Here is a 26,159-nt window from a genome sequence, read left to right as displayed (position 1 = left end):
AATGATACTAAGGTTGGCATGGTGGTTAATGAGAGTAATCAAGATATTCTACTGCAACAAGATCTATATAAATTAGGCAGATGGGTAGCAGTAATTCCAGATTAATGTACCACATGAGATATGAAGTTATGTGAGCAGTGCAGGCAGGCTGACAGCACTGTTCATGGGGTTTTGTCAATGTTATACAGGAATTTTGCCAGTAGGGATGAGGAGGTGATTATTCTATTGTATTAGGCAATGGTTTGGTTACATCTTGAGTACTATATACATACATGTCTGGAAGCCTCACTTGCAGAAGGATGTGGATCTGCTGAAATTGGGGCAGTGAAAGGGTGCTGCACTATCAGAACTGAAGCCAGGAAAGGCTTCCATTCTGGAAATACAGCGTCAGACACCTGTGAGATTTGATTGAGGTGTTTGAGTCTATGAATGGATTGAGTAAGCTCAGCTCAATGTTGATATAATCCTTTCTCTTGCTCAGACTTCACACATGAGGAAGTATATATTCAAACTAAGGAAGGATGTATTGGCATTGAGCAAAAATTTGTCTTCAGCTAGCAGGTAGTTTATTTTTGGAACAAACTACCATCTAGTGTTGTAGAAGTGGGTAGTTTGAATAAATTCAATGAAGAACTAGAGAAATTGTTAGAAGGGATGGATAGGTGAATATGGGAAGTGTGTGCTTGTTTTTTCTTTTTTTTGTTGATGCTGTATATGCTCTCTTATTTGCATCATTTGCCACTACTAACAGATATGGTAATGTAATAATCAAAGAGAAAAATATTTTGCTTATTTAGGTTGGCAAAATAATAATACAACCCATGATGATTTATTTATTACACTGTATTTAATTAACCAATATCTAGGCACACTGGGTCATTTAACTAGGGTGAAATACCACACATCCCACTTTTATAGCTTTTTTTTCTCATGTGTCCCATCAATTTGTCCCTATTTTCTCATTGCACAACCCAATCTTTCCAATCCTAGCTTCAATGTACCCGAATAATTGGTATTTTTCTAAACAGAACTATTGTAAAAACACATTTTTAACACATACGATATGAAGAACACATTCACAGAGTTCAGCAAAGCCCAAGATTCCGGCCTTTTTTTTTTTTTTTTTTCCCCGATATTCAAATCCCGGTATTGATACAAAAATACTGGTTTTTCGGTACTAATTTAAAAAATAATTATCAATGATTTATTCACATAAAGGTTATAAAATCGACAAAAATAAATCATTAATACTGCTGAATTTGCAAATGAGGGATTGTTATACATAGTACAAATATGCAATGGAAAACTGAAAACATCACGAAACTGTAAAACAAAATCTTACAAATATATTTCTCTTAGTAAGTATAGTGTGTGTGGAAGTAAAGCATCATTACGGAAATATTTCCATTAGTGGGAGTAAACCTGGTAGTGCAATTAAGGAATATGGTGAACAATGGTAGGGCAGGTGCAGAAGGGTTAAAATTATAAGCTTCTAAACAATAGTTTAATCCCTCTCTTACACCGCTACTTGAGGAGGCAACACTTAGTGCATTTCGGGAAAGGGTGTCAACATGGAGCAGTTCAAAGGTATTGTGAACAGGTGATCTTGGGGTAAAAGATGAACTGTTTCGTTGTGTGGGGAAAATATTCTGTTTTTCCGACCAAAGGAAGAAGAGTGAGTTTAAAGAATAACACTGTGAGGGGTTGGGTCGGGTTTAAATTAGATAGGGGGGAGATAGGTAAATGGGTGCAAACCCCAGAGGAGTTTGCACCCATTTACCTATCTTCCCCTATCTAATTTAATTTGCACATAAGCTTGCTTATAAAAAAGTAGTACAAGGGGCGATTGTAACTTGCAATCAATTCAATAAATAAATAAATGAGAAGGAAATAAATAAGGTGCTCACACCAAAAGAAGGGTTTGTGGTTGTTGTTCGGAGGGGTTGCAGACTTCCAGTGGTAGTTCTGGGTTCAGTTCGGGTCAAGTTCTGGGAGTGTCCAGCTATATAGTGAAGGATTCCCCCAGGCATGTTCCTGTGCTAGAAGTTAATCTGGAAGTTGAATAACAAGCCAGTCAGATAGTGCCCTAGCTTCTACTACTGCTGTGGTAATTTCCTTCAGTATTAACAGAGAACTGTTCTCGAAATCCAGAAATAAGACAGTACTGGAAGAGCTATACAGCACAGATGCAGAGTTCAAGAAGAGGAGAGAGAGAGAGAGAGAGAGAGAGAGAGAGAGAGAGAGAGATCACCGCACTCCGTGGAAGGAACCTGCACAAAGGAATCCCACCATGAAAGAGAAGGAAGGTAAGTCCTCTGAACTGTATTATATTGAAAAGGGTGCTTAGATAAAACTGTAATTATTTTAAAGGATGAAGTTGAAGAAATTACGAGAAATTTACAGAAATGTTTTGTATTGAGTTGGTTATATTGGTTGAAGTTGCAATGAAAATTGATATTGTAAAATTAAGAGAGATTACATGGAATTGTTAGCATTAAGTTAGCGACCTATGGATTGCTGTTGTGAAGAGAATTGATATTGGTGATTAAGAGAAATATGAGGAAGTGATTAAGATTGAATTAGTTTAGTGTTTGAAGCTGTAGAGAGAGTTGAGATTATTAATTGAGAGAAATTTTATGGAAATAATAGCATGTATTAACAGATTAATATGATAAATAACTTTTGTTTTATATTTGTGTCATTGCTCTTGAGAAACTGACAGCTCACATACAATATACATACTTGTGTGTGGAGGGGAGATATACCTCAGCTACTGTAAATTCTCATTTTTTAATGCAGTCAGGTAACTTGTGGGGCTCAGTGCTTGAGGGGAGTTGCTCTACAAAAATCATAACAATGGCCACTGTCGACAATACTACGTATAGTACAGGGAAATAAAAATTAATAAATTATTAATTGAGAGAAAAAATGACCACAAATAACCCCCCCCCCCAACAAATTAGATTTGGTTTCCTTGTGAAGCTTAACCGTCAGTCCCTTTCTTTCGTTAATACTGATATAAAGCCATAAAATGCCAAAAAGGAAATAATATTTTTTGAAGATGAGGGAATAAGGGGGGGGGGGGGGTAAACTGCAACTTGTCTACAAATATCTCAGTACAAAGCACCAACCAGTACAGAATCCAAAAGGACGTTTTCTGCCACTAATTAAATATGTATCAAAATTAGATCCAGCTTAAACCATAACACTATTGAGTTTCTTAAGAGCTCACTTTATTCGGACAGGTAGTGGGGATGCTTATTTTTTTATTTTTAGAATAACTGTATGTTTAATAATTTTTGCTGGAATATTTATTATTGTAATAAAAGTTTGATTTAAAACGTGAATTCAAGTAATTACTTGTTTTTTCCTTACTTTATTGCACCTAATTGTCATCAAATTTATAGTGAACAATTTTTTTGGAATACCAGTATTAATACCGGTATCCCAGTTACATAAATAAAAAATACCAAAATATCGGTATTAAGATTTTGACCGGTATTGTGAGCTCTAGTTACAATTGACTGTAAAATCTGTGTAGTGCGAAGAACCACATAAGGGGGGGGGGGAGTGCTGCTACAGAAACAAGGCAATGGCTGTGTGTTTATCAGGACAAATTAGTATCCTGTTTTGAACATTGAATTCATTATGAACAGCATGTGAGCAAATAAGAAAGCGACATCAGAAGAAAAAAATAAAAACCATACTACTTATGCAAGAGATCTTTAACACACAAAGTGTTATGTAAAACTATATGGAGATAACGTATTTAAGAAATGTATAAAACATAATGTTCATTCTTTACTGCAGGTAACTAACCCCTAAAATGGCAAAAAGAAGTTGTGTATTTACTGACAACCATTAAACAGAGTTATTCATATTTTAACTAGAATATAACCCAAGTAACGTCCCCTTCTTTATTTCTGACATATCCACTTAATTCTGCAATATGTTTCCATTGTAGAGATTTGAAAATAGGGCAAAATCATGGTTATCCAAACAACTGCGACTGAAGTTTTTGGATTGACATTTTTTTATTTTTTTATTTCATTAATTTTCCTGTAAATTTCAGTAATTTTCATTATGTATTACAGATATTTATACAGCCTTAAAGTAACTGCCAATGTTTCACTGCTTGAAAGTGTTTGTTTTCCCCACCCCCTCCTGCATGATCATTAAACATAATTATTTTTTAATCAACAGCTGCAATTCGGTCTATATAGTAGCAATTGGAAAGGCAATCAGTGAAGCATTAAATGCTTCACTGCTTGTTGGTTTTGTAGTACATATACACCATAATTAAGGTGATTATTTTGCATAAAGCATGAGACTATGCGTAAGATTCACTTGTGGATGAGTTAGTGCCATTGCCATGTTTGTTTGTAGTGATCTGCCGAAGTAGATAATTGGCATCGGTTTAATTGTATCTCATATTGTGAATACCTTCACGAGTTGCCATGGTATTGAACTACCTCAAATAAGTAATGCTTCACCAATGGAGAAGACTAATGTTACTTATTCTCGGCAGATACCACCACCCAGACAGCACCGTTTAGAGGCTTGTTGGCCTCTCCTCGGTGGGCAGGTAAGTACCCTGCTATTGCAACAATCCCAGTTATGAAGTTTAAAAACTCTCTAAGACAACGGTAATCACCTTTGCAGAAGCAAAATTCCTTCAAATTACCTCCAAAATTAAACTTATGCTTCCACAAAGGTGATTACAGTTGTCTTAGAGAGTTTTTAATCTTCACTAATATACACCATAATATATCCTTTTCATATTAAATTTCTTATTCATCTATTGAAAAACTTAACCAAGATCAGTAGGAAAATAACCTAGAGCTAACAGTTTATGCTTTTTCTCTAGTTTTATGCATTATTATTAAAAATATTCAAAGTATTTAGTACAGGGTTCACTGAACTGTACAAAAAAAAAAATCCACATTTATGGAAAGTTAAATTCAGGGATGACACAAATAAAAATTCAAAGAACAAAGCATATAAAAAACAAGAAATGCTTGCAATGTTACATTTCAGGCTTGTTCAGTTATCAATAAATCAGAATTTCTCATCATGGGATATTTTAACTTTCAGAATATTATCTGGAAAATGTGGAATGATCGCTCACTTAGTAGAAGAACATTTTTAGCCTCACTGGATGACTTTCTCTACCAGTATTTTGGAAAACAACATTAGAAAGCAATACTCTTGAACATATTATCAGCAATGACTCTTCATGCATTAGAATCTTTAAGTAAAGGAACCACTAGACGGATAATGATCATAGGTGATTACAGTGGTCTTTTTAAATTTTTTAAAATTCTTTTCAGAGGGATCAACCGATGCTGATACCAAATGCTAAATAACGTGATCAGGAAAGTAATCAGAGAAACCACTAAGCTCTTTACAATAACTAAGAGATAATCTTCGAGGTTCTGACATAAATGGATTTCAGATGATGGAACTAGTGTCAGAAAATAAAAATGCATGGGCAGGAAACACAGAAGCCTACAGTAAATATAGTCTCCAATCAAGATGCCGAATGGGCTAGACAAGTTAAACCACATTATGAGAAGTCATTAGCTAAGACTGAAAAGAAAAGTACCAAGGGTTTTTTTGCATATGTTAACACTAGAAGGAAAGAGATGAAACACACTGGTACAGTGGATATGAATGTTTTTGATCCTGTACAGCTTGCTAATAAATGGAATAAATATTTTGCAATTATACACCATTAATTTGCAGATGGCAGCATCACCATACAACCACTCAAGTTTCGAGAAATTGCTGGTAGATGGCAAGAACTTGTACGTCCAAAAACAGGCTGACACATTTGCGAGTTCTGACATGTTGTCTGGTAGCTGAAAAGTGGCCTTAAATTATATGCTGTAAGTGTAAACCACTTAATGAGCTGTTTTGGAATCATAATAACTGAGCAATGTCTCATTACCAGTCACCATACGACTAAGAAATTCTTCACCATATCTGCCAATCTGTGTTAACATTTCTCTACATGTTCACGAGATTTTGTTTCTGTTTCATGTTAAGCTGCTCTGTAACAACTGCACGTGCACTGCCATGTTTTGAGATTGACATTCTGCTGCTTAGGTAATAGAGTATGATTCTTCTCCCTTCATCCAAATTCTGCTGTACCTTGCCTTAGCAATTTTTTCTGGAGTAGGGAAGTCCTAAGGTGTCCACACCTGCGAGTCATCAGCAAGATCGTGCCACCTGAAAATTGTACTTTTTTCTTTCAATGCTTGTCAACATAATCCTCTGACATTTTTCTGTCTCTGTAATAGGACTCATACCACAAACACAATAGCATATAAAAAAAATTGCTCAATATTCAAATCTTCCATTATACAGCTCATAAACAGCTCACATTTAAACAAATAACTTAAGGCCACTTAGCTATGTCACTTAAGGTCACTTTGTTAAAAGTTCCAATTGCATCAGCGTAATTTTGGATATACACCCTCCTCCATCTATTTGCTGAAACTTGAGTAGCAGTACAATGACACTGCCATTTTTGAATTAAATGATTAACTCGTGTACATTCACACAAGAAGTTTTAAAAATGTGGATACAAGGAGTATACATAAGTTCGTTGAATTTATAATAAATGAATGAAGCTAAAAGTAAACAAAGCTGATGTTGTTGTTAGTTGGTTTTTAGGAGCATTAGCAATGCTCTGGGGATATGCGGTGGTCATTCCCTGACCTTTCTGCATCCTCCGTATTTGGTGGTGACGGGCTCGAACCCCGGTCTAATCAAGAAGTGTGTGCTACGCACTGCTGCTCCTGCCCACCTGGCTACGGAAGAGCCAACAAAGCTGATGGAATCCATCCAGTTATATTAAGAGAAGCAGCAAAAAAAGTAAGAAAATCATTTGCCTTCATTATAAGAGCAATATTGGATTCAGGATATGTCTCTACAGACCAGAGATGTGCAAATGTCTCTCCTACTCACAAAAGGGAGGATGAAAGATCAAAGTAATTACCTCTAAGCTTGACAGTTGTGCCAAGGAAAGTAATGAGGTCAATGGTTAAAGAAGTAATGCAGGATCACTTGAGAAATGCAGTTATACAGCAAATCACAGCATGAATTTGTTAAGAGGAGAGCTTGCCTGACCAAACTGATCAGCTACTATGAGAAAAAAAAAAAGAGATAAATACAAAAAATAAGTTTAACATTATATATTTATGTCGTAACTTTTGATACTGTTCGAAATGAATGATTTCTGTATGAAATTAACAGTGTAGCATTAGGGATAAGTTACTGTTATGGATAAAGGGATAGTTGAATGTTAAGTTATTAATGGTGGCCACTGCTCTTCATGGACTAATGAATGCAGTTACATTCATTAGTCCATGAAGAGCTGTTTTAATATTTGTTATTATAAATTATTAACATTACTGTTTTAATATTTATTAATAATATTTATGTAGGCATATCCATAACCATACTTACACTTTTAGAGGCCTCAGGTCTAAAATCACTTTGGTGCCTTTGTAGTTTTAGGTATATTAAATTTAAATTTATTGGAAGGGAGGTAGCAAGCACCTTGTGAACCTGTTAATAAGTATGGCCCTGGGCATATCAAGTTTAATAACTAAGTTTGCTAATTATACAAAAGTAGGTTTGTTTTTTGACTAACTCATAGTAGCTAATCAGATTGGTCAGGCAAGATTCTCCCCTTAACAAATCCATGCTGCAATTTGTTGTACCACTGCATTTCTGTCAAGGGAGGGAGGGGTAATGACAGCAATAAGGCTATGCTATTCCAACATGACCTGGATAAATTAGGCAGATGGACTCAAAAATGGCAACTGAGGTTTAACACTGACATTATTCAGTGATTGTTGCTATGTTTGGATAACAAAAATCTCCATATCAAACTCAAGGTTGTTGGGAATGGAAAAAGACTTAAGGGTAATTGCTCAATTCAATATGAAGGCTGTTTAGAACAGCTCATAGGGTCTGTCAACAATACACAGGAATTTTGTCAGAAAGGTTAAAGAGGTGATTATCCCATTGTACAAGGTAATGGATAAGCCACACCTTGAGTACAGCATACAGGCTCAAAAGACACATTTTAGGAGGGATGCAGATCTGTTGTAATGGGCGCAGAGAAAAAAAACCGGCTATTCAGGGTCACAAGATGGGTACTATTACCAGGAAAGACATTCTGTAAATTTTAGTATCTGGAAACAATGCATTTTCAAGAAAATTGAAGTACCTGAGGATTTAAATGGGTTGAATAAAATATTGACGTATCCTTAATTATTCTTGGATGACACACACACACACACAGAAAAAATAAAGATTTGAAGTGGTAAAGGATGGCTGCAGAACAGATCTGTGAAAATTTGCTTTCAGTTGGAGACTGCCTGTTGAAATAAACTTCCATGTGATGTTATAGAAGCAGGACGTTTGAGTAAATTTAAAGGAGGACTGGACAAATTATGGGCAAATGAAATGGGTAAAAAAAAAAATTTTTTTTTTTGCCGATACTGAACAAGCTTGCTTCCTAGTGTCAAACTGCCACTGCTAATAATAATAAATATATAAATATACTGAATCTGTAACTAACCACTATTAAATGTTTTAATTTTAATTAAACATCTTACATTTTCAGCCTGCTGTACTGTTCTCATTTCTGTTTGCAAACAATGCTTGATAACACGAACAAGGTGCTGAGGATTTGCGAGGTACTTTTGCTATATTAAAAAAAAATTAATATATGAAATATTTTCTGGAAGGGAGTGGGAGTGTTCCAGATAATATGAATATAAGAAATTTCTTTCAACCTTACCAAATCAAAAATATTTGGTGAAAAAAGCAAAAATGTTACTTTTGTGGTATAAAATAAAAATCCAAACACTATTTTTCCCTCGTCAGTCAATGAAAACAATGAGCTCAAATTAAGCATTTTTCTTTAACTAATAGAAAAAGGCATATTTTTTAAAAAATTAATAACGAAATTTACAGTTGAACTTGAGACATCTGCCCCAACAAAGTTAATTTTGGAATCATATTTAAAGCTCAATTCAGATACTTAAACTAAATAACAATAACAACAGTATGTTATTACAAAATAATAATAATAATAAACAATTTATTTTTTATTTCATTGATTTTTTTAATTCTCAAAAAAAAAAAAAAAAAAAAAAGCATCATATACTAACCACAACTTCCAAATGTGAAGTGTGAACAATGATGGTAATCAGAAGTTACAAGCATTCAGACGATGATGTGTACTCTAAAATTCTACTTTTAATATGTAACATATTCTACCAATTTACTATAGTGGCATACCTGGGAACTTTGAAGAATCAGAAATGCTTTATTTCATCTACACAAACCATAGTTTGTAAACTATCAGGGGAAGAAAAAAAAAGATTTATCTGTAATGGCACAGGGCAATATTACTATAACATTAGGAGGAAAAAGATTCCCCTCCCCCCCCCCCCTAACAGCAGGGTTCATGTTCCACATTCAATGAATTTCACTAGTATTATATTATTCAAATAAAAAAAGCAGGTTCGTATTCCACCAAACTGTAGAAACTGGAATCTTAAAAATTTCTAATACAGATTTGTTTTCTAGTCAGAACAGCATTCTGGAACTTTTCTCATTTTCTGAATTATAAATAAATAATTAAGAAGAAGCAGAAGATGTAATGGAAAAATTATTACAGAATTAAGAAATACAAAAAAATCATATCTTAACATTAATATGGCTTTAAAAAAATACTCCATTTTATTTATTTACTTATTTTTGCTTTGCTCAATTATGATAAAAAATTAAAAATTTCATAGTAAAAATCATTGCACATTAAAAATTCAGCATTCTGGAACCTTTCCTGGTTTAAAAAATAAGTAAAGCTCTACAAATTATACATCAACAATGCAAATGAATCAAAATGATTAATTAATACTACTCACAAAAACAAAAATTGGTATTAAACAAAATAAAATTGGTTTACTTTGTATTTCCTTCAATAAAGGAATAAAGGAAATACAAAATAAAAATGTAATAATGTTATCAAAAATATACGAAATATCAAAATGCATTTCATCGTCTACTATTATAATATGGAACATTTTTAGCCCATATGCATTCACATGATAAAATGGAAAGGCATTATTCTTTCTACTGAACAAAAATTTCAACTCATCAATAAACATGAAAAAAGTACTAACAGGGGTCGGCAACCTGCGGCTCACGAGCCACATACGGCTCTTTGAACATGAAACCGTGGCTCTTTAACTTTTAGCCCACATGAAGCACAATTTGAAATGAAGTTGGGAGGACTTAAAAATCAAGGAGAGGCAAAAGGCTGCCCCTGCAATTCTACACAAATGGATGGTGATAGATGAGTTGAAAAATGCAAAACCAAATTGTATTCAATGGGTGGAGTGGCTTACCAGACACACACAAATTTTAAAATATCTGCATTTCGCCTTCTCTCAGTTTTTGGTTCGACGTATTTCTGCGGGAAAATATTTTCGACCATGAATTATATTAAAAATAAATCAAGAAACCATCTGAATAATGCGAGTATCTCAGCATGTTTAAAGATCAAAATTGCGGCATACTCGCCCGATGTTGAGACTCGCTCAAGAAATTCAGCAGCAAAAGTCAAATTAATTTGTACCTAACTGGATGTTTGTTACATTTGTTCAGTATTAATAAATAATATTTCAAAAAATATATATTTTTAATAAAACACACCTTCCCACTCAATTCTGTTTCTTAAAAAACTCCCCCCAGCTTGAGCTGAGGTGCGGCTCTTCGGATTCTCTCTTTTTTTTTTTTTTTTTTTTTTTTTTTTTTTTAATTAGATCAAAAATGGCTCTTCACTCAAAAAAGGTTTGCAGACCCTGTACTAATGTGTCAACTTTAATGAACAAGATAACGCTTTTAAATGTAAACAGTACCCTTTGCATGAAGGCAAACCAATGGAAAAAGCAAACTTCACTATTTCATTTTTCAAAAATACCATACTCAAAATATCAATCTTTCTTGCACTGCAATATACTTATATAAATATGAATACAGCATGTGAGTAAATAAATTTATATTTTTTTCAGATATACCAATTGTTCTGTCATTCTGTAATCCAGAGTTTTGATTATCAAGGAAGATTTATTTCATAACCAGCCAGATAATCAGGAGTATACTTTACTAGCCCATTCTTCATTCTGAACTGTTTCAACCATTCAGGTTTGAAGCCCAACATAGCCATGTGATCAGACTGCAAGAGTGCAGAATAAACATACATTTCAGTGAACTGTGGTTCCAGCTCATGTGACTGCTAAATATGATTAATTATAGTATTCAATTTTGAAATAATTAATTACAAACTCCTCTGACCTAGTGGTTGTGCTAGAGAATAAACAAAACACTTAACATTTAGAGCAAATGAATTTTTAATCTGGTTACCATGTAAAACTCTGACATCAAAATAAGTCTAGAAATTGAGCCATTCTGTGCTCCTGTCTGTTTAAATTAGACAAGCAATACAATGCAATGTTTAATTGTTCATACAATCCTACTGTTGTGAGAATGAACTGAAGGTCATTGCCATACAAAGTCTATTTAAGAAGTAGAGGTTAGTGAAGTAGGAAAAAGGGGGTTGAATGCAGATATTAAATTTCTATCAGATATTAAATTTCTATAGAACCAAGATGAAATCAGAACAGAACCAATCCTATACATTATTATAGATTACATTCTATATGTTATATATATTTATACGATTACCTTTGTCTAAAAATAAACTTAAATCCAAAAATCAAAGTACCATAATTATCCCAACAAACCTTTACTTCTAAAATGGATAGTGTCTGGCGGTGACGCCAAGTTCATACTCATAGCATTAGCATTAGTAGATGCATATGATGCAAGAAAGCAAGCTTATGCAGCATCAGCCAAAAAAAAAAAACACTCCCATTTCACCCCTCCATTCGTTCAAAATACCTGCCCAGCTGAGCCTTAAATTTATTTAGGCTATCAACTTCCATGAAAACGGATGGAAGTCTGTTCCACCAACCAACTACCCGCTGGCTAAAGGCAAATTTCCGCACATCTATCCTACATCTGTCTTTCCTAAATTTGAATTCATTGCCCTCTTGGGTGATTATTCCAAGCAAGCCGAAAAATCCCATCAATGTTGAGCATGCTCACACCATTCAAGGCTTTATACATCTCTATCAGATCACCTCACTGGTGCCTAGCCTCCAGACACTGTAATTTGCAAAACTTAAGCCTTTCTTCGTAAGAGCAACCCTTTGATCCATTCACTAATCTTGTTGCCCTTCTCTGTACTCATTCCAGTAGCTCTACATCATCTTGAAATGAGGCCTCCAGACCTGTATACAGTACTCAAGGTGTGGCCTGACCATTGCCTTATACAAGAGAATAATCACCTCCTTATTCCGGCTAGAAAAAGTCCTGTATATCATTGACAAGACACTATGAGCTACTCTTGCAGACCGTCTGCACTGCTCAGAAAACTTCATATCTGCCTGCACAATTACCCCCAGGTCCTTTTCATTCTCTACCACTGTCAGTGTAGTACCACAGAGTTGATACGTCGATCTGGGGTTACTGTTTCCCATATGTAGTACTTTACATTTGTCAATGTTAAACTTCAGTTGCCACCTCTCAGCCCATCTGCTCAACCTTTCCAGATCCTGTTGCAGCAGCATACTGTCAGTAGTGTGTTCAACAACCTTGCCAACTTTTGTATCGTCAGCAAAATTGGACATTAAGCTTGATATACCTTCATCAATATCATTTATAAAAACAGAAAACAACAATGGACCCAACACTGAACCCAGAAGGACTCCACTAATAATATTAGTCCACGATGAGCAGTGTCCATTGATTACCACTCTCTGTTTCTCCCACTCAACCATCCCTTTATCCATAGCAGCAATTTGCCTCCAATGCCACACTGCTCCAATTTGAGCAGCAGTCTTCCGTGTGCAACAGTATCAAAAGCCTTTCTAAGATCCAAATATATAATATCAAAGTTATTCCCTGCATCCAGTTCTTTTGTGACTGCATCATAGTATCCAATCAAATTGGCCAGGCAAGACTTTCCCTTAACAAAACCATGCTGTGTCTGAGCTATAACTGAAGTCTTGTCTAGGTGATCCTGCAGTGCTTCTTTAACCAGTGCCTCCATTAATTTTCCTGGAACAGAAGTTAGACTCACAGGTCTATAATTACTTGTGTTAGCCTTTGACCCTCCTTTGTGAATATCATTTTGGGGCCCATCAAGCTGAGAGCTTGATGGGCCCCTCAATTTAGATCCTTCGAGGGCATCCATCGCTCTCATATAGGTCCATAATGCTGAGTTGTCGCCTCATTTCCTTACACTCATGGCAATTCCTTACCCCATGGCAATATCGTGAACTGTACCCAATTGCTCCACAAATATCAAACAAGCAAGCAGTGCATTTTAAACGGCTGTGATTCAGAGGGCAACTGCCCCCCCTCAGTTCTCCCCTGAGCCACAGCACTCCCATTAGCTTGAGCCTTTTGCTTTGCTGCTCTGGTCTGAGTCATGATTTCAATTTAATTTCAATAAAATTTCAATTTCAGTACAAAATTATAACCCTAAACTTGTATCCCATCAGAGTTATAACACTATATATCTAAATATATTTTTCAGTATCGAGTATTATCTACGAGTCCCGTTTATATAACTTCCCTATCAAGTTATGTATTAATTAACTATGTTACATTGTAAAATCTAAGTCGTTATATGTATTTAGTTAAAAAGTACAATTTAATTGACAATGAAGTTTAACAAGATTAATAGATTTTACTGATTAATTGACAATATTATATTATATACCGTACTACACTAAGCTAACGCTATCTAGTTCAGGATATAACGTTGTATCGTATAACAATGGCAGCAAGTTACGAATGGTAAGTCTACGGACACTAAAGTATTAATTAACTTCCAAAATCTCACTGTCTCAATTCAGATTAAACCAAGGATCTTGACTAGGTCTATAACCTACTTATAGACAATAATTTAGTGTAACAATTGGTCAATAAAGCAGCTAAATATGGCTAAAAAACTTCTCGTTCAGCGGAGCTGAAGAACTTGTAACACGTGGATTGGATACCCTTACCGATACTAAGTATTAACTTACAAAATCTCTAGCTAAGTTAAACTTTAAACTAAGCATCTTAACTAGGAATATAAAGTTTCTCTAGAAAATAAGTTAATATACCAATTTAAGCTAATAAAACAGAAAAAAAAACTTCTCTATTCCAGGAGCAGTAAAAACTTTGCCTGCTGAAGGCTACTCTCGTTCCCAAAATTTGGGAATGAGAAAGGAAAATTTCTCATAGCAGCATGGGTATATCTTACTGAATGGAGTCACTTCTGCTTCAGCTTAAATTTGTTTCTCATGAATATGGGCATTAGCTTTTTACAATATTTTATAATCATTGATAAAACTGCTTTTGGAATTTTTTTTTTTTTTTTTTATGTAAACCCCAAATACGAGAGGTATTAGAACCTATAGTACTTAGTACCATAGCAGTAGTAGTAGTAGTAGTGGACTTGATGCAAGAAAGCAAGTGTAGGAGCATCAGCCAAAAAAAAAAAAAAAATCACACCATTACACTCCAATTGCCTGTCCAGTTCCTCCTTAAATTTATTTAACCTATCAACTTCCACAACGACAGATGGAAGTTTGTTCCAGCAATTAACCACCCGCTGGCTAAAGGCAAATTTCCGCACATCTATTCTACATCTATCCTTTCTTAATTTGAACTTATGTCCCCGTAGGTTCGTATTCTGAACAAGTGGGAGGATCCCATCAGAATTTAGCGTGCTCAACCCATTCAAGGCCTTATAGACCTCAATCAGATCACCGCGCAGGTGCCTAGTCTCCAGCCACTGCAATTTGCAGAACTTAAGCCTCTCTTGGTAAGAGGATCCCTTCATTCCCCTCACCAATCGTGTTGCTCTACTCTGTACACGCTCAAGCAAATCTACATCCTTCCTAAAATGAGGCCTCCAGACCTGTACGCAGTACTCAAGGCGTGGCCTGACCATTGCCTTATACAGAGGGACAATCACCTCCTTTTCCCTACTAGCAAAATTCCTATATATCATTGACAAAACCCCATGACCTGCCCTAGCAGCCTGTCTACATTGCTCAGAAAACTTCATATCTGACTGCACAATTACTCCCTGGTCTTTTTCATTTTCTACTACCTTAAGTGTAGTACCACACAGTTGGTACGTTTCTCTGGGGTTACTTCTACCCATATGCAGTACTTTGCATTTGTCAAGGTTAAACTTCAGTTGCCACTTCTTAGCCCATCTGCCCAAATTATCTAGATCCTGTTGCAGTAGCACACTGCCATTACTGTCATTAACAACCCTGCCAACCTTCGTGTCATCTGCAAACTTCGACATTAAGCCTGATATACCTTCATCAATATCATTGATAAATATACAAAACAACAGTGGACCCAACACCGAACCCTGTGGGACTCCACTAATAACATTAGTCCACGAAGAGCAGCACCCATTGATTACCACCCTCTGTCTTCTCCCACTTAACCATCCTTTTATCCATTGTAGCAACTTACCCTTAATACCATTCTGCTCCAATTTGTACAGTAGTCTTCCATGCGCAACAGTGTCAAAAGCTTTCCTGAAATCCAAGTATATGATATCAAAATTATTTTTTGCATCCAGTTCCTTTGTGACCACATCATAATAACCAATCAAATTTGTCAGACAAGACTTTCCCTTAACAAACCCATGCTGTGTCTGAATTATTGCTGCAGTCTTGTCTAGATGATCCTGCAATGCATCTTTAACCAGTGACTCCATTATTTTACCCGGAACAGAAGTTAAACTAACTGGTCTGTAATTATTCGTGTCACCCTTCGAACCTCCTTTGTGAATTGGGGATACATTTGCACATCTCCAGTCCGTGGGAACCTCCCCTGAATCCAAGGATGCTCTCATAATTATGGCTAAGGGTTTGCTTAGTTGCTTTGCCGCCTCCTTTAATATAACTGGATAGATCCCATCCGCCCCAGGTGCCTTTCTTATGTTTAACTTCAACAATTTCTCCTCCACTTTGCTCTCAGTTATTACAAAATCATTAAGCACACTGCTACAATTTGATAACCTTCTTCCATTTTCAAACTGTAATGATTCCTCACGTGTGAATGTAGATGCAAAATACTGATTCAGTTTGTTTGCTATCTGAGCAGGATCATCAACAGTCGAACCATCGATGTCAAGTGGACCAATCATATTCAGCCCCTTCCTTTTAGAGTTTATATTAGTAAAGAAATCCTTGCTGTTTTTCTTAGCATCTTTTGCCAAAGATTTCTCGTAATCCACCTTTGCCTGCCGAACCTCCTTTGTGACCTGATTACAGACTAGCTTATATCTGCTACAGGCTTCTGCGTTGCCTGATAATTTATATGCATCCCATGCATTTTTCTTCTCTGTCACGTGTCTCATTAGTTCATTTGATAACCATTTAGGCCTAAACCTTGAACAATATTTCTTCATCGGTATGAAAAGTCTAGTAGCTTTCACGATTAATTCCTTGAATGCTTCCCACTTAGAATTTACTGTTTGTAACATCATCAGTCGATCCCACTGTACAGAATTTAAAAACTGTCTGAGACCACTGTACTCCCCTTTACGGAAGCAAAAACCCTTTCCTTTACCCCTGACGGTAGTTACCTCTTTGAGTAAATCCCACTTCAGCACACTGTGATCACTGCCACCTAGTGGTTCCTTTATCTGCAAATTCTTAATACACGAATGATCACTGCTGATAACCAGATCAAGAGTATTACTTTCTCTGGTTGCCTCTCGAACATGCTGCTGCAGAAAACAATCACCCAATAAATCCACAAAAGTCTGACTAGTGTGTGAGTGACCAACCCTCAAGTTCCAGTCAATATCTGGGAAGTTAAAATCCCCCATTATAAGACATTCTGATTTACTGGCCCACTCTATTTCTCTGTACAATTGTTCACTGTACTAATTCGAGTCATTAGGCCTATAACACACTCCTACTATTATTTTTGCTTTTGCAGTGCTTATGTCACACCAAACTGACTCAACAGTGCACTGTCCATCTATATCAACTGGATGCACTTCTTTTGATTTTATGTTTTTCTTAATTAACAGCATAACACCTCCTCCCTTTCTGTCCTGTCTATCCTTTCTGTACACATTGTACTCCCCAAATTCCAGTTCTGCATTCCTTATATCTTTGTGACACCACGTCTCTGCTATCCCAACAATATCCGCCTTTGATGTCTTGACCAACACTTCAAATTCATCAAATTTATTTACTATACTTCTAGCATTGGTATACATGCAAGCATACATGCTCCTTTTCAACCTCCAACCATGCTTGGGTTGGAGGTTGAAAAGACGAAAGAAGATATTTGTTAACATTGTACTTGAACTTCTGTAGACTGTAATTTTCAGGAAATATATATGAAAGAAGGTTGTTCCAGGAAACGGCAGTTAAAGGTATAAACGAGGAAGATGAAAAGTTGGTTCTGTGAGTTTGAAGTTGGACAGTAAATGGATGTTGGCTGGTGGCAGCACGTGTTTGGACTGTTTTGAAAGAGAGAGCAGGAATTATAGAAGCCAATTCAGAAGAACAGTGACCATGGAAATATCTGTAGAAGAGGCATGCAGCAGAAACAGTACGTCTATGAGACAGCGAGTGGAGATGAATCATTAATTAACCTAACTGCCCTCTTCTGAATGGAATCAAGAAGCCTGAGAGAGGTTTTGGGGGCACCACCGCAGATATGGGAACAATATTCAAAGGCAGGGCAGATTTGCGATTTATACAGAGTGAGCAGCTGTTTGGAAGAAAAGTAACACCGAGAGCGAAAGAGAAAACCAAGTTTTTTAGATGCAGAGGAAGCAATATTTGTTGTGTGCTTGGGACAAGAGAGATTAGAAGTCAGGGTAATCCCAAAAAGAGATATATCATTTTGCCTAGAAATCGGAGTGTCACTAAAGATAAGTATAGGAGCAGAAGAATCCTTTTTGTGAGATATAAGACAAGACTGAGTTTTAGAAGGGTTGAAATCAACTAAGTTGTCTTTGCCCCACTGGAGAATTACCTGAAGAACTGCATTTAAGGAATTGGTAAAAGATTTTCGAGAAGTTGAAGCTGATTGCGCAGGGCAAGGTTTCTCAAAATGGAAAGTAGAATGCAATGTGCTATCATCGGCAAAACTATGGATAGGATTTCCAGTCAATGGAAGAAGGTCATTAATATATAAGAGGAAACGAGTGCGGGAAAGAATTGAACCTTGGGGGACACCGGCATTAGTGGAGAAGTTAGAAGACAGAGAGCCATCTACCATCACCCTCAGTGAGCGATCAGAGAGAAACTGGATAACCAATTACTAAAAACAGTTGGCAAACCATAAGATGGAAGCTTGTTTAGAAGACCTTTATGCCAAACACGATCAAAGCCTTTGAGATGTCAAGAGCAACTACTTGTGTTTCACCGAATCTTTCCATTGAATTAGTCTATAAATGGTTAACATAAGCCAGAATATCAACAGTGGATCGACGCTGACGGAATCCATACTGGTGGTCGTTGATCAGACGAAAGGTTTATAGGTAGTTTAAGAGTTGGCAGTTAATTGATTTCTCCATTACTTTAGAAAGAGTAGAAGTAATTGCAATGGGATGATAATTGGACGGAAGGGACTTGTCACCCTTTTTAGGAACTGGCTGGATATGAGCAAATTTCCAAGCAGAAGGAAAAACACCTTTGGAATAAGAAAGTGAAAAAAAGGCGGCAAAGAATAGGAGTAAGTTCAGGAACACAGGTTTTAAGAACAAGTGGAGAAATAACATCAGGACCTGGAACTTTCTTAGCATCAAGATTCGTCAAAATCCTTCTGACATCCTTTTGATGGAAGACCACAGGAGGCATTGAATGGAGCATGTTGGGAATGGTGGGAGGTGTTTTACCAAGATCATTAATACATGAGTTGGAAGAAAAATGGGATGCTTACAGGTCAGCTTTATTCTTGGCTGAAGTGACAACAGAACCATCTGGTTTGGACAGAGGTGGGAGCAGAGATGGGCAAAAGTTGCGGCCAATAGCTCTGGCAAGGGACCAGAATGCTCGGCTACCATTAGGGCAAAAAGCAAGTTTTCTACTCTTAGCCTGTTCAAACTCTTGAACAGCCTTAGCACATTTCTTGGAAAACCAAGGTTTAGATAAATGAAGAGATTTTAAAGTGGAGTGTGGGATAAAGGATTCCATTCCTGAAAGAATAATTTCACTGACACGATCTGAGCAAATGTTGACATCAGAAGTTTTGAACCAGTAATCCGACCAATTTAAAGAAGAAACGAAATCTCGCAGGTCATCCCATTTTGCATTGTAATGCCAAACAAGAGGTTGGGAATAGCCATGAGATAAAGGCTCCATTGGAGAAGAGGCAATCACCAAGTTGTGATCTGAAGTGCCTAAAGGACCACTCACTTCAACCGTGTAATTAGGATTGTTTGTGAGATAAAGATCAAGCATGTTGGCTGTATGGTTAGGATTGTCCAGTATTCTTGTAGGTAAATGAACAATCTGTGCAAGGTCATTAGTAATTGCAAAAGCCTCGGCATCTCAACCAGCTGGGTCGGTGTGACTAGAAAACAGAAGCCAGCTGGAGTTGTGAACATTAAAATCACCAAAAATTACCTCACTACTAGGAAAGTTTGACTGGAGAAAGTCAAGTTGCAAGGAGAGGAAGTCAAAGAGCTCCACGTGATTAGTGGAGTTGGGAGAACGGTAGAGACGACAGATGAATCTGACACAATGAGGTAGAGAGATTTTAAGCCAAAGTTCCAACTTGTACACAAATGCCTCTGATTAAGCTATCAGCAGTATAAATTTGTGCTGCATTCCACTTTAATGAATAACATATTTTTCTTATAAACTACTATTATGAATATAGCTCATCCTACCATAACACATGATACGTGTACCCAAAAAAAATGGTGCATGGTCGAAGGATTTTTCTCATGTTATATGAAACTGTGCATGCAGATTTTCATAAAGTATACAGGGTGATTCACTTCCAGGTCGACAAACTTGCAGGAGGTGTAGGGGGCACAAAGACGAATCGGAATCACATAGCATTGCAGGGTCCGAAATGCCGTCGTCTTGCGGTAGAGGATGTTGAACGGGATGTCGCTGTGAACAGCGAACCCGCTGGAAGTCAGCATTTGCGAACCATTTCTGTTGAAGAAACCAAGTAGCAAAAGTCCTCCGGAGTGGATAATCCGCAGGCTCGAATGACTGGATGCGTTGCAGATGGTATGAACTTATTTGGTTTGTTGACAGTATCCTCCATACAGTGGATTGGGAAATACCCCATCGTTGGCCTATTGCTCGAGTACTCTTACTCGGATTGCCTTCTGCAAGACGTAAGACATTCTCCTCATTGTCTGGCGTCCTAGTCGTTCGCTCTCGATTCATGGTACCTCTCGTGAAACAACCAGTCTCAAATAACCTTCTCATCATACGATTAAAATCATATGATGAGAAAAACGGGAAACGCTCCTGGTACAAGCGCAGAGCAGCACGCTCGTTACAGTTCGCAGCTCCATACGCGAGGTGCATGTCAGCCAGTTCAACGTTTGAATACTCGTCCATCCTACTGCCTCGGGAACCGGTTTGCAAATGCTTACTTCCAGCGGTATCGCTGTTCGCGCGACCTCCCATTCAACGTCCTCTACCACATGACGAAGGCATTTCGGACCCTGCAATGCTATGTGATTCCGATTCGTCTTTGTGCCCCTTACACCTCCTGCAAATTTGTCGCACTGGTAGTGAATCACCCTGTATACATTTTCATAACAGTCAGGGAGAGATTATAAAAAGGCTATAGACTGTCAATACTTTACCCCATTTTCAAATTGATTTTCATCAGTACATATTACATTATGAATAAATAGCATATGATCAAAACTGAAAGGTTATTAAATTAAAATTTATTGAACTAAACATACACAGGCAATATTGTTTTGTTTTTGATGGTTAATTTTTCAACTCTGCAGGTGTGTGGGGGGGGGACAAAGCTTCTTGAATTGGACTGGTTTCTTTAAAGAATGAATGTAAGGTTGATTGCCTAGCTTTCTTTATTTCTCTTCTATATCACAAATAGTGATATTTATATATTAATATATATATTAATAATATATATATTAATATATATCACTATTTGTAAATGCTGATCAAATCATCCACTTCTCTTTGAATTGTATACAAATGGATAACTTCTTTCAATGTTCAAATCCATGTCAAAAACCATTTTAGCTAAAATTTTAAACTTTCATTTTTATTTCAATGCTTTCCATTTTTTTGACACTTTTTTTTTTTTTTTTTTTGCACACATTGTTTAGAGCAGGGCTGTCCAACTGCCGGCCTGCAGAAAAAAAATTTTGCAACCCTTTAAAGAAAACAAATTTTAATTAAAAAAAAAATTGGATAATTATGTAACCTGTGTTTCAAAGCTTTGTTCAATAACATAAGAAATAGTTTCATTAAATAGCTTCGGTCAGTATGTACAGTTCCCAAAATAAATATAATTAACACTGCTAGTTACACTATTTAACACTCCATGACACATGGAGTGTTAAATAGTGGATGGTTCGACTGTTGATGATCCTGCTCAGATAACAAACAAACTGAATGAGTATTTTGCATCTACATTCACACAAGAGGAGTTATTAAGGTTTGAAAACAGAATGTTATCAAATTGTACCAGGTTGCTTAATGATTTTGTAATAACTGAGAGAAAAGCGGAGGATAAATTGTTGAAGTTAAACATAAGAAAGGCACCTGGGGTGGACGGGATCTATCCAGTTTTATTAAAGGAGGCGGCAAAGCAACTAAGCAAATCCTTAGCCATAATTATGAGAGCATCCTTGGACTCAGGGAAGGGCCCCACGGACCGGAGATGTGCAAATGTATCCCCAATTCACAAAGGGGGATCTCAAAGGGTGACATGAGTAATTACAGACCAGTTAGTTTATCTTCTATTCCGGGTAAAATAATGGAGTCACTGGTTTAAGATGCCTTGCAAGATCATCTAGACAAGACTGCAGCATCAGACACAGCATGGGTTTGTTAAGGGAAAGTCTTGTCTGAAAAAATTGATAAGATAGTATGATGTGGTTACAAAGGAACTGGATGCAAAAAATCATTTTGATATCATATATCTGGATTTCAGGAAAGCTTTTCACACTGTTGCGCATGGACGATTGCTGCACAAATTGCAGCAGAATGGTATTAAGGGTAAGTTGCTACAACGGATAAAAGTATGGTTGAGTGGGAGAAGACAGAGGGTGGTAATTAATGGATGCTGCTCTTCGTGGACTAATGTTATTAGTGGAGTCCCACAGGGTTCTGTGTTGGGTCCTTTGTTTTGTATATTTATCAATGATATTGATGAAGGTATATCAGGCTTAGTGTCGAAGTTTGCAGATGATACAAAGGTTAACAGGGTTGTTAATAACAGTAATGGCAGTGTGCTACTGTAACAGGATCTAGATAATTTGGGCAGATGGGTTAAGAAGTGGCAACTGAAGTTTAACCTTGACAAATGCAAAGTACTGCATGTGGGTAGAAGTAACCCCATAGAAACGTACCACTTAAGGTTGCAGAAAATGAAAAAGACCTGGGAGTAATTGTGCAGTCAGATATGAAGTTTTCTGAGCAATGCAGAGAGGCTGCCAGGCAGGTCATGGGGTTTTGTCAATGATATATAGGAATTTTGCTAGCAGGGAAAAGGAGGTGATTGTCCCTCTGTATAAGGCAATGGTCAGGCCATGCCTTGAGTATTGCATACAGGTCCAGAGGCCTCATTTTAGGAAGGATGTAGATTTGCTTGAGCGAATACAGAGAAGGGCAACAAGATTGGTGAGGGGAATGAAGGGATCCTCTTACCAAGAGAGGCTTAAGTTCTGCAAATTGCAGTGGCTGGAGACTAGGCACCTGCGCGGTGATCTGATTGAGGTGTATAAGGCCTTGAATGGGTTGAGCACGCTGAATTCTGATAGGATGCTTCCACTTGTTCAGATTACGAACCTAAGGGGGCATAAATTCAAATTAAGAAAAGACAGATGTAGAACAGATGTGCGGAAATTTGCCTTTAGCCAGCGGGTCGTTAAATGCTGGAACAAACTTCCATCTGTCGGTGTAGAAGTTGATAGGTTAAATAAATTTAAGGGGGAACTGGACAAGATTTGGAGAGAATATAGTGATTTTTTTTTTTTTTTTTTTTTTTGGCTGATGCTGCATAAGCTCATACACTTGCTTTTTGCATCACATGTCACTACTACTACCACTACATTCAATTAATTAGTTTTTTAACTGTTTTTTAGCATTAGTAGAGGCATTTGATGCAAGAAATCAAGCTTATGCAGCATCAGACAAAAAAAAAAAAAAAAAAAAAACCCACTTCCACTTCACCCCTCCGTTCGTTCGAAATACCTGTCCAGCTGAGCCTTAAACTTATTTAGGCTATCAACTTCCACGACAAGGGATGGAAGTCTGTTCCACCAACCAACCACCAACCGCTGGCTTAAGGCAAATTTCTGCACGTCTATCCTACATCTGACTTTCCTCAATTTGAATTTATGCCCTCTCAGGTGATTATTCTGAGCAAGAGGAAGAATCCCACCAGCATTGAGCATGCTCAAACCATTCAAGGCTTTATACACCTCTATCAGATCACCTCGCTGGTGCCTCGTCTCCAGACACTGTAATTTGCAAAACTTAAGCCTTTCTTCGTAAGAGCAGCCCTTTGTTCCATTCACTAATCTTGTTGCCCTTCTCTGTACTCGTTCCAGCATCTCTACATCCTTCTTGAAATGAGGCCTTCAGACCTGTATACAGTACTCTGACCTGTATACAGACCTGTATACAGATGTGGCCTGACCATTGCTTTATACAAGGGAATAATCACCTCCTTATCCCTGCTAGAAAAATTCCTATATATCTACCACTGTCAGTGTAGTACCACAGAGTTGATACGTTGCTCTGAGGTTGCTGTTTCCCATATGTAGTACTTTACATTTGTCAATGTTAAACTTCATTTGCCACTTCTCAGCCCATCTGCTCAACCTTTCCAGATCCTGTTGCAGTAGCATAGTGTCAGTAGTGTGCTTGACAACCCTGCCAACCTTCGTATCGTCTGCAAACTTGGACATTAAGTTTGATATACCATCATCAATATCATTTATAAATACAGAACAATAATGGACCAAATACTGAACCCTGCGGGACTCCACTAATAACATTAGTCCACGATGAGCAGTGTCCATTGATTACCACTGATTTTAATTACACTATGAGTTGTTCCTGCTATGAAAGTTGTTTTTGTTTTCTCTGCATTCTTTCTAATTCTCGGCGTTGCCTCATTTAGGTCTATCGCACGTGCAATATCACATGGTCTTTCATTTCGCTGAAAGCGTTTCATAATTTCATATTTTTTCTCTATCGACAGAGGCAGACTGGCCATAAGCCTTACAAGGGTGTGATTTTTGCCATAAACCATAGTATGAGGCCACTATAAATTTTCCCGGGTAAGAATTTTTGACCCAGTCCGCCTCTGTTTATCGATATTGCTTTTCTTTTTCTCTCTGAATCTGCAGTATGTTCACCAGGACGCTTCCTTTTCACACCTTTTAAGTATTTTACTAATTTTTAGGGAACAAAGCACAATTACAAAATGAGGTTGCACGCTTGATACACATAAACAAAGCTGCGCGCGTGTAGCAACTGAATAAACAACACCGTAAAGGCTGAGATACACTATTAACACCTCACATTTTACTAAAGCACATTTCTAAGGGTTACTACCATAAAACAATAAAAACAATTTCCAGTTGCGTTTCTGCTAGTGGAATCTGTTATAAACTGGTAGTAAACTTGATCTAATTGTATTTGCGATTATACAGATAGCTGGAATTGTGTTGGTTTTTAAGTTATTATGGTGAAATGTGTTTCCCCTTCACTGATATAAAAAACAAATACATTTTCAGAATCTTCTCTTCATTCCTACTGTGTTGCGTTCGGTTGGGGTGATTCTGCGTTCAACTGCCATTTCTTGTAAACACAAAGGCGAATCGTGCATAAACGAATTCGGTTCGTGTTATATAAGATATCGTTCCCCTATTTATAAATCGTGTATGATTGAATTTGTGTAGTGAAAACACGTGTTATACGAGGACTGACTGTATGTTTTTCATTAATGGCATGAAAGGCTAATTCTGACGCTGCTGAATGAGAAGCACGAACTGAGGCTTCATGTTGATTTACACAAATATTCAGTAAAAAATCACGTCGAACCTTGGTAAGACGAGTCGCAATAGCCGCAAGAAATGTTGTATACCAGATCATTAATTTGTGCTGCGAACGTGGAAAGAACCGAGCGAATGTTCAGTATAGTGTGTAATTTCCGTATCGGCCTGGCCACAATTTTAAATTCGATATCTTTAAAGAATCTATTAAGCTGTTTGTGCCACTGTTCAACATATACTTATGTTCAACATAAGTATTTTTTGATATTACTATTGTTGGTTGGTGTAGTATTTTGTATCCTATCCTTAGCCTGTTCCCTAATTCGGTTTATTGTGGCAAGGGGATAACCCCTGTTTAAGAACCTGCTAGTTAATATTTGTATTTCTGAGTCCAAAGTAGATTCCGTCGTTGAACATTTATAGGCATTTAGAAATTAATTAAAGATAATTAATCTTTTGTAGGTGAACAGGTGATAGCTATTATAATGTAGAAGCATACCCGTGTTTGTAGGTTTTCGATAGATGCTAAATTGGATTTTATTCGAATCCCGAATAAGCGTGAAATTTAGAAAGTTTAATGACTTTGTATCTGTATCTTCCCTTTCCAATGTAGATTTGAGTCTAGAATGGATATTATTAAACGAATGTAAAATGTCTTGGATAGCTACTATCAGTAATAACTAGAACATCATCTAAATACCTCCCATAGTATGTGATATAGGGTCAAAAAGGTGTCAAATGTATATGCTCAATCGTTGAGAGATAGATCTCTGACATTAAGCCG

General features: G+C 36.9%; 1 protein-coding gene across 1 annotated transcript in view; it reads right to left on the bottom strand.

Moving 5' to 3' along the window:
- Positions 1-26,159, bottom strand: part of Stat92E (Signal transducer and transcription activator Stat92E) — a 478,242-nt gene that overhangs the window by 389,305 nt on the left and 62,778 nt on the right. Inside the window, exon 4 of the mRNA XM_090375942.1 lies at positions 8,634-8,723. Coding sequence (XP_090232068.1) covers positions 8,634-8,723 — 90 coding nt within the window. The remainder of the gene's footprint in view (positions 1-8,633; positions 8,724-26,159) is intronic.

The sequence above is a fragment of the Mastigoproctus giganteus genome, chromosome 1 (genome assembly GCF_048544385.1).
Source record: "Mastigoproctus giganteus isolate SK-2022 chromosome 1, ASM4854438v1, whole genome shotgun sequence".
Classification (NCBI taxonomy): domain Eukaryota; kingdom Metazoa; phylum Arthropoda; class Arachnida; order Uropygi; family Thelyphonidae; genus Mastigoproctus; species Mastigoproctus giganteus.
This window is presented reverse-complemented; position numbering and strand designations above follow the sequence as displayed.